General features: G+C 39.6%; 1 protein-coding gene across 3 annotated transcripts in view; it reads right to left on the reverse strand.

Moving 5' to 3' along the window:
* Positions 1-9,953, reverse strand: part of Ipo11 (importin 11) — a 232,719-nt gene that overhangs the window by 191,848 nt on the left and 30,918 nt on the right. For all 3 annotated transcript variants that reach the window (XM_008856308.2, XM_029557873.1, XM_029557874.1), the window contains exon 4: positions 1,841-1,913. In XM_008856308.2, the coding sequence (XP_008854530.1) occupies positions 1,841-1,913 (73 nt within the window). The remainder of the gene's footprint in view (positions 1-1,840; positions 1,914-9,953) is intronic.

The following is a 9,953-nucleotide window of genomic DNA, read 5'->3' on the forward strand; positions in this document are numbered from 1 at the left end:
AATACATTTTTAAGAAAAAAGAAACAGAGCCTTGATAAAAAAATGAAGGTTAGGTAGGAGACATTTAAACAATATTTCTAAGTGTTCCCCAAATTCTGAGAGAACACATATGCAATGATTTAGCTTTCAATCCCTCAAACACACCCCCAACACCTCCTGCCCCAGTGAATAACATCATTCTCCCTATCCTCATCTTCTTTGCAAAGAATCACAAAACAGACATCATTTAAACTGGTCAAAATAAAACTACCTCAGAAATACTGTTAGAGGGGCTAGAAAGATGGCTCAGCAGTTAAGAACACTGGCTGCTCATGCAGAGGACCCAAGATTGAGTCCCAATACCCACATGGCAGCTAATAACCATCTGTAAGTCCAGTTCTAGGGAAATCCAACTTGCTCTTCTGATCTCCGTAGGAATTGCACAACACAGGTGCATTTGCATACATGCCAGCAATACACTCATACACATAAAGTAAAAGAAAAATTTTTAATATTTTTTGAAAAAAAAATACTGCTAGATCCAGTGTGCTTTGATATTCAAATTTCAAAAAATCAAGTACAGTAACTAGTATCATCTTAGAAATACTTAAGAATTTTAAGCCTGTACACAAATTAAAACCATATGATCTATGACTTATCTGCCACAGGAAATTGAAAATGTGGTGGATGCAGAAAATAGAAAAGAAATCTAAAATTATTTTGTAGTTTTCAAAATATAGAAGATGCAGGTACAGTAGATCATTAAAATTAATTTCTGATTAAATGCTTCCATGTTTTAGGTGTGTAACAAATAGTGTATTCTTTTTCCCACTTAGAAGAAATTAATTCATACACAAGAGGACTAGAATATGCAAGTGTGGTGGCACACATCCATAATTCTAGTCCTTGGGAGCTAAGGCAGGACAACTGCAATGAAAGGCCGGAATGAGCTGCACAGCTATCCAGTCTCAACTGCATTCCTCCCTAAAAAACCAAACAACTTAAAAAAGTGAGAGAGACTACAGTTATTTTTTAAGACTTCCTTTAAATATTGTTTTAAAAACTAAGGAAGTTGAAAGTTTAAAATACTCTGAAAAATGACTTCTGGGTTTTAAGTCATCAACTGCCAGATCTAACCAGTTCTAAACAGCTACAACTGGCTCCCAAAATTTCAAAGCCAGCAGACAAGCTGTGTAAAACATCACAAACAGAAGCAATGAAGTAAGATTTTTTTTCTTTTTAATTTTTTTGGGGGGAGGACACTGAAACAATAGTCTTATGTAGCCCAGAATGGTATCCAACTTTCTATATAAAGTTCACCCTAAACTCTTGATGTTCCTGCCTCGACTTCCTACATGCTAGGATTACAGGTATGTACCACCATAATGTACTTTTTTTGGTTTCTTTTTTGTAACTGGTTTCCCTGTAGACCCAGATGCCCTGGAACTCATTTACATACCAGGATGACCTCAAACTCACAAGAGAGTCACCTGCCTCTGCTTCCTCAGTGCTGGGACTAAAGGTGTGCGCCACCACACCTAGCTAAAAATTTTCTTTTAATACCAGGAAAAAAAATTATTTAAAAAAGCAAAAGTTGGGGACTGAAGAGATGGCCCAGCAGTTAAGAGCACTGGTTGTTTTTGCAGAGGACCCGGGTTCAATCCCAGCATCTACATGGTGGCTAACAACTGTCTATAACTCCAGTTCCAGAGGAACTGATGCCCTTTTTTTGACCTCCTCAGGTATTGCACAAAACAGGCACACTCACATACATGCAGGCAATACACTCATACACATAAAATAAATTATAATTTTTAAAGTAAAAATTAAAAGAACAAATAGCATTCATTTTGTCACTAACCTGGTTAATTGGTTCATTAAAGTTTGTGATGAGCCCTGCACGCAATGTTGACTTTTCTTCCTCTGAGAGAGCACTATAAAAAAGTAAATTTATTATGCAAGAGAATACCACCTAGTAGTGAATGGGGCAATAATCACTATAAATTTTAACAATAAAACACCTTTAAACATATGCCCCTGGTTGGTTTTAAATAAATAGAATCATTTCCATTATTTAAACACTGGCACACCAAACAAGCAAGAATAAAGCTCCTTCACAAATGAAAGAACAAAAAAGTATAATACAGCAAGCAATAGAAAATAAGGCAAATTCAGGGCAGTAATGCAATATATTCACATTCATCCTTACTAATGTAATAATAGTTGCTTACAAAAAATTAATAGCTAGATACTAACTTTAACTGGATTCTTTTCCCAGCACTTGGGAGGCAAAGGCAGGTGGTGCAGTTGAGTTTGAGGCCAGTAGGGTCTACATAGCAAGTTCTAGGCCTGCTGGGGCTACAAAGAGACCTTGTCTCAAAAAGACAAAAAAAAAAAACCTGAATTATTATTTTATAAAATATGGGGGCATTATTTGGGGGGGGTTAAGACAGGGTCTCCCTGTAGCCCCAGCTGTCCTGGAACTTACTATGTAGACCAGGCTGGCCTTGATCTCAGAAAGATCCTCCTGCCTCTGCCTCCCAAGTGGTAGGACTAAAGACGTGCACCACCATGCCTGGCCTATTTTATTATTTTTTATACATGTGTTATGAATGAACCATCTCTCCAGCCCAAGAGGCATTATTTTATAGGTAAGGAGATTCAGAATCAGAGGTGGAAGACCTAAAAAAATTAACTTGGGGCTGGAGAGATGGCTCAGCGGTTAAGAGCACTGACTGCTCCTGCAGAGGACCCAACACCCACATGGCAGCTACTAACAGTCCTTAACTCCAGTTCCAGGGAAATCCGAAGCTCTCTTCTGACCTCCGAGGCATTGTACAACACAGGTGCACTCACATACATGCAGGCAATAACACTCATACACATAAAATAAAAATAATAAATAAAATATTTTTTAAAAAATTAACTTAAATGGCCACAGTTGGTTTAGCACATAAAGGCCCTTGCTGCCAAGCTTGACAACCGGAGTTCAATCTCTGGAATCCACATGTGAAAGGAAGTAACCACACAAACTATGCTTGGACACCCTATCAAATGCATAAATAAATAATTAAGAAAAAATTATCTCTACAAATCAACTTGGTCAGGCACATGGCACACAACTTTAATCCAAGCAAGCAGACAGAGGCAGGCAGATGGATCTCTGTGAATATGAAGCCAGCCAAGGCTACATAATGACACACTGTCTTCCTTCCCAACCCCCCCACCACCAACAAAAGACTTCAATTTAAAGTCTTTCATTTTATATCTCTGGAAACAAAAAATACAATACTGAAGTTTCAGCTACATACATGGAAGGAAACTAGACAATTAAGTTGTCACTATAGAAGATGTCTTATATGTTACTGTTTCAATGTTTTGAATTGTTTTGGGGGGGGTCTTCTTGAGACAGGGTCTTCCTATAGCCCCAGCTGGCCTGGAACTCCCTATGTAGACCAGGCTGGACTTGACCTCTCAGAGATCCACCTGCCTCTGCCTCCTGAGTGCTGGGATTAAAGGCGTGTACCACTATACCTGGCACCAATACACATTTTTAAAAATCTATCGTATTGGATAAAAAAACAAACCGGGGAGGGGACACTAGAAAGATGATCCAGTATTTAAGAGTACATGCTACTCTTGTAGAGGTTCAGAGTTTGGTTCCCAGCATCAGGCAACTTACAACTACCTTTAACTCCAGCTCTAGAGAATCAGATGCACTCCTGTAGGCACTTGTACACACATGCATAAACATATAGCAACACATACACATAAATAAAAATAATGGGCTGGAGGGATGGCTCAGCAGTTAAGAGTACTGGCTGTTCTTGCAGAGCACCCACATGGCTGCTAACAACCATTGGTAACTCCAGTTCCAGGGGATCCAATGCCCCCTCGGGTACTGCATGCATGTGGTACAGTTACATGCAGACAAAACACTCATACACATAAATCAAAAAAGAATTTTAAGTGCTAAATAAAAAAAATCAGCTGTTTGCTACTTAAGAAAAACAAATTTAAACGAAACAGACTCTGGAGAGATGGCTCAATGGTTAAGAGCACTAGATGCTCTTGCAGAAGACCCAGCACCCACATGGTGGCCAACAACCATCAATAAGTTCAGTTCCAGGAGAATCTGATACCATCTTCTGACCTCCGCATTGCATGACACAGGTGCATTTACATACATGCAGGCAATACACTCATACACATAAAATAAATAATCAATAAAATATTTAAATGGAGCAAAGAAACAAAGAAAATGCAGAAGGTAAAACATGCAAATACCATGAGATAGTTGGTATGGCTATATCAAACAAACTAGACCTAAAATCAAAACTCATTATTAGACAGAGGAAAATTCCATAATTATGACAAGTCAATTCACCAAGAATATAACAATCTTAAATTTCTATGAAACTGAGGCAGCCTCAATATACAGAGAGCAAAATCCAAAGGCAAAGAATAAGCAGCTATGTAATATTTGAAGACTGGCAAAACTCTCAGTAACTGATGAAAAAAAGTAGAAAAAAATCAATAGATACAGAAGACTTAAAACAGCACAATTTACAAATTTTAGCTAACTGACATATATAACACATTTGACTCCTCAACTGCAACAGTTTCTGGCCCTAAATGGGACAGCTATATCAAACCCTCTCTTCACAAGGCTCAGAGATCATTGTAGAGGAGAGGTGAATGAATACACCTTTATGTTTACTGGACATAACAAGGTAGCTGTACATATAAACCTACAACACTTGTGTCGGCATTCGTAAGTACCCAGCATGGAAGGGGAAGGTGAACAAGAAGCCCCCACCCTAGCTGAGGAAACAGACAACTAATAGCTGCTGGGAGAAGAGAGGCAGTTTTCTTCAATGGTGTGATGCTAGGTAGGTTGACCAGACTTGGGCATGGACCCACACCCAAGAGCATTTGGGGAACAGAAATGAGACTCCATAGGCCTTTAAAAAAAAATAACAATAGGGGATAGAGAGGTGGCTCAGCAGTAAAGAGCACTGGCTACTCCTCCAGAAGATGGGGCCCGGTTCCCATTACCCAGATGATAGCTAAAAAACATCTGTGGCTCCAGTTCCAAGGGATCTGATGACTCTCTTCTGCCTTCCTTAAGCATTGCATGGCACAGGTGCACTTATATACATACAGGCAAAACACTCATAGAAATTAAAAAATTTTTTAATTAAAATTGATAGGAAGCCAAGCATGGTGGCACACACTTTTAATCCCAGCACTTAGGGAACAGAGGTGGACTGATCTCTGTGAAGAGATACAAGAGGCCAGTCTGTTCTACATAGTGAGCTCCAGGGCAGCTAGGGCTACAGGGAGACCCTGTCACAAAAAAAACAAAAATGAAAATAAAAATAACATATTAATAATAGAGTATAAGAAGTGAAAGGGGGTATAGGGAGATGGGGGGTGGGTCTGAGAGCTGATGGAGGAGATGTGAATATAACCAAAATACACTGTATGAAATTCTCAAAGAACCAATGAAAATACTAATTTAAAACACATTGTTCACTGGGCATGGTGGCACACGCCTTTAATCCCAGCACTCAGGAGGCAGAGGCAGGTGGATCTCTGTGAGTTCAAGGCTAGCCTGGTCTACATACTGAGTTCCAGGCCAGCTGGGGCTACAGGGAGACCCTGTCTCAAAAAGACCAAAAAAAAAAGGGAGAGAGAAAGCGAGCCCCGATTCTCTTGCAGGGAACCCAGGTTTGGCTCCTAGCACCCACAAGGTGGCTAGTAATCATCTGTAACTTCAGTTCCAAAGGATCCAACTTTCTCTTCTGGCCTCAGTGGGTCTTGTATACACATGGTGCACTTGCATGCTGACAGGAAAAATACCCATATACATTTAAAAAAATTAGCCGGGCATGGTAGCACACGCCTTTAATACCAGCGCTCGGGAGGCAGAGGCAGATGGAGCTCTGTGAGTTCAAGGCCAACCTGGTCCCACATAGTGAGTTCCAGGCCAGCTGTGTGTCTCAAAACACACACACACAAATAATAATAATAATAATAATAATAATAATAATAATAATAATAACAAATACAAATAATAATAATAATGATGATGATGATGATGATGATGATGAAATAATCTCTATTTTTTTTTTGTTTTTTGAGAAAGGGTCTCCCTGTAGCCCCAGTTGGCCTGGAACTCCCTATGTAGACTAGGTACACAGAAATCCACCTGCCTCTGCCTCATGAGTGCCGGGATTAAAAGCATGTGCCACCACACCCAGTTAATTTCCACATTCTGAAATTAGACAAAAATACTTCTAATTAACCTACAGATCTGAGAAGAAATCACAGTTGGCAGCATTCCAGTACTGTCATGCCTGCTGTGCTCCTTGCAGTATACTAAATAAACTTACTTTTCTTTCTACAAATAAATAGAAATCACCAAAGAAATTTTAACATTTTTGTCATTGTTGTTTATGTTTTGAGACAGAATCTCATTCTATAGCCCAGGCTGACCTGGAACTCACTATTCCAGGAGCCCAGGCTGGCCTCAAATTCCTGCCAGAATTCCTTTAGTTTCCTAAGTGTTTGGATTACAGGCATGAGCCACCAAGTCCTCTTCAAAATACCGTTTTTTTTAAGGCAGTCTCACTCTGTAGTCCAGGCTGGCCTCAAACTCACAAAGATCCACCAGCTTCTGCATCCTAAGTGCTGGGATTAAAGGTGTGCACTGCAACACCAGCCTATGTTTAAAATATTCTTAACCAGGGGCTGGGGTATAGGATTAGTGGAAAAACATATGCTCAGTATTCATAAGGCTCTGGGTTAATTTCCATCACAAAAAATCATTAATTATAAGTGAATGAAAACGAAAAAAAACTGTATTTCAAGATCTGTGTAACTGATTAAAAGAAAAGTCTTAATACTCTTAAATGTCCACATAGATTATCATGTCCAAAATGCTACAGAAAACTGATTCAGAGTTCAGACTTGTTTTCCAGATCTGGAGATCTGGAGATATTTACATATTCATAAGATATCTTGGAGATGGGAACCCAAGTCAAAGGTGAAGTACATTTATTTCACACACACTTCTTTTTTTAAATTTGTAGTTCTCTTAGTTTTGAGAATTTCATACATGAGTACTATCTCTGCATTATTTCTATCCATCCCAGTCCCCTATCAACTCCTCCCATGATCCCTTAATTTCTTGTTCTCTTCTTTACTGTTACATATACATATTGTGTGTGTGTGTGTGTGTGTGTGTGTGTGTGTGTGTGTGTGTGTGTATTGCACTGAGTACATTTACTGGTGCTCATGTGTATCTGTTTAGGGCTGCCCACTTGGGATTAGATAACCTCAGGGAGCTAGTCCCCAGAGAAAACAGATTCTCCCTCCCTCAGCAACCGTTGACTGCTTATAGCTCCTCATATTCAAGTGGGACCCCATGATTTTTCCCCATCCACTTTGGCATGTCAACTGATTTTGTGACTATGTATATCTCATTAGACTACCATACTATGGTAATTTCACTGATACAGCTTCTCTACCATATCTAAAATACACTGACTAGCAGCAGGTGTGTTGTCCCTCAGGCTCTTACATTCTTTCTGCCCCCTCTTCCTTGATATTCCCTGAGCCTTAGATATAAAAGTTACATTGTATATATGTCTCTTGTTGACCTTTTTAATAGTCTCCATTTGCTGCAAAAACAAGCTTCTTTGAGCCAGCATGGTGACCCACATCTTTGATCCCAGCACTCAGGATGCAGAGTTCAAGGCCAGCCTGGTCTACATAAGTGAGTTCCAGGCCAGCTGAGGCTACAGAGAGACTCTGTCTCAAAAAAAGATCAAAATAAATAAATAATAAATAAACAAACAAACAAATAAAAGCTGCTTTGATGAGTGGTAAGAGATACACTTGTCTATAAATATAAGGATACATATTTAGAATACAATAAGAAATTGCGCTTGTGTAGGGAAGTAACAGAAGTAGGTTTTTCTCTAGGGTCTACAACCTCTCCAGCCAGGTATACTTGGCTATGCTTAGAGTACCACGCATGATTTCTCTCCCACTGAGCAGGCCTTAAGTCCAATTAGTTGTTGATTGACCCTGAGATAAAAGTGCCACTACTGCACCAGTAGACATTATTTGCTTGGGCCAGTCATTGTTGCATTTCACACGTACCTAATATACATGGTCTGAAGGTAACTTTTAATAATATTTAATAGAGTTTTTAGTGCACTTAAATATTAGCTGAACTTTGTCACATGAGGTCAATTTGTGGGATTTCCTTCTTGTGGTGTCATGTTAGCATCAAAAGTTTCAGATTTTGGAGTATTTTGGACTTTAGATTTTTATGTTAATAAAGCTCTATTTAGTTGTTTTTTGTTTTGTTTTGTTTTGTTTTTTAGGTCTTTTTGAAACAGGGTCTCCCTGTAGCCCCAGCTGACCTGGAACTCACTATGCAGAGCAGGCTGGCCTTGAACTCACAGAGATCCGCCTGCCTCCTAAATGCTGGGATTAAAGGCATCCACCACCACACCCGGCTTAAGAAAGCTCTATTTAGAACAATGAAAATCAATTTATCTATCTAAGTTTCCATCTTAACGAGCTAGAAAAAGAACAATAAATTAAATTTAAAAAAATAAGTAGTATATCAAGCCTTATAAAAACAAGATTACAAGAAAGACAGACAAAAAGAGAAGCCCAAACCGGACCCACATACAAAGTGCAAGACATAGCCAGAGTGGTACATCTACAATTTCTGCACTTAAAAAATAAGGAGTTTGAATATAGCCTGGGATACAAAATGTTTCAAGCCCACCTGGGCTGTAAAGTCTCAAAAGAAAAAAAAAAAAGGAAGGGAAGAAGGGAGGAAGGAAAGTGCTAGATGTATAAAAAGACACCAGTGGAATGCAATCGGGAAAGAATGCATGGTGCTGCCCCTACTTCACACGTGCACTGTGCACAAAAAGTAATTCCTGACAGATCACACAGCTGGATGAGAAAGGTAAAGCAAAGCCTCTACCAGCAGTGATAATATTTCTATGACTTTGGTTAAATAAAAGTTCATAAATAGGTCCCCAAAGAACTAACAAAGCTAAATTGACTCAAAAAAAAGAACAAGGGTGTCATCATGAAAGAGCATGAAAAGGCTCCAGGTCTGGTGGTGCACACCCTGAATCCCATCACTTGGGAGGGAAGCAGAAGCAAGGGGATCTCTGTGAGCTAGAGGCCAGCCTGGTCTACACAGCAAGTTCCAGGTCAGCTGGGGCTACAGGGAGACCCAGTCTCAAAAAACAAACCAACAACAACAACAAAGATCTACTAATCAACCAAATTAGCCTATTTATTGTTGTTGAGAAAGGAACTGTGCAAGCTAGATTGGCCTCAAACTTTTAGTTACACTCCTACCTCAGTCTCTCAAGTGCTAGGATACCATACATGTGCCACCATGTCTGACTATCAATTTTTCAGTGTACAAATTACAGGCTCTACATAAGAGGTTATACAAATGACCAGTAAGTATATGGAAAAGGTACTCACGGGGCTGGAGAGATGGTTCAGAGGTTAAGAGCACTGGCTGCTCTTACAGAGGACCCAGGTTCAATTCCCAGCACCCACATGGAGGCTAACAACCGTTCATAGCTCCAGTTCCAAGGGATCTGATGCCTTCTTCTGACCTCCAAGGCATTGCATGACAGAGGTGCACTTACATACACACAGGCAATACACTCATACACATAAAATAAAAATAGTATTTTTTTTCAAAAAAAGGTACTCACAGTTAATCTGGTAAATGCAAAGTAAAATTAACAACCCTACCAGAGGGGCTGGAGAGATGGCTCAACAGTTATGAGCACTGGCTGCTCTTGCTGAGGACCCAGATTCAAATCCCAACACCCAGAGGCCAGCTAAAAACCATCCGTAACTCCAGGTGCACTTATATACATGCAAGCAATACACTCATACACATAAAAATAAAA

The sequence above is a fragment of the Nannospalax galili genome, unplaced genomic scaffold (assembly GCF_000622305.1).
Source record: "Nannospalax galili isolate Female #2095 unplaced genomic scaffold, S.galili_v1.0 scaffold751, whole genome shotgun sequence".
NCBI classification, from domain to species: Eukaryota; Metazoa; Chordata; class Mammalia; order Rodentia; family Spalacidae; genus Nannospalax; species Nannospalax galili.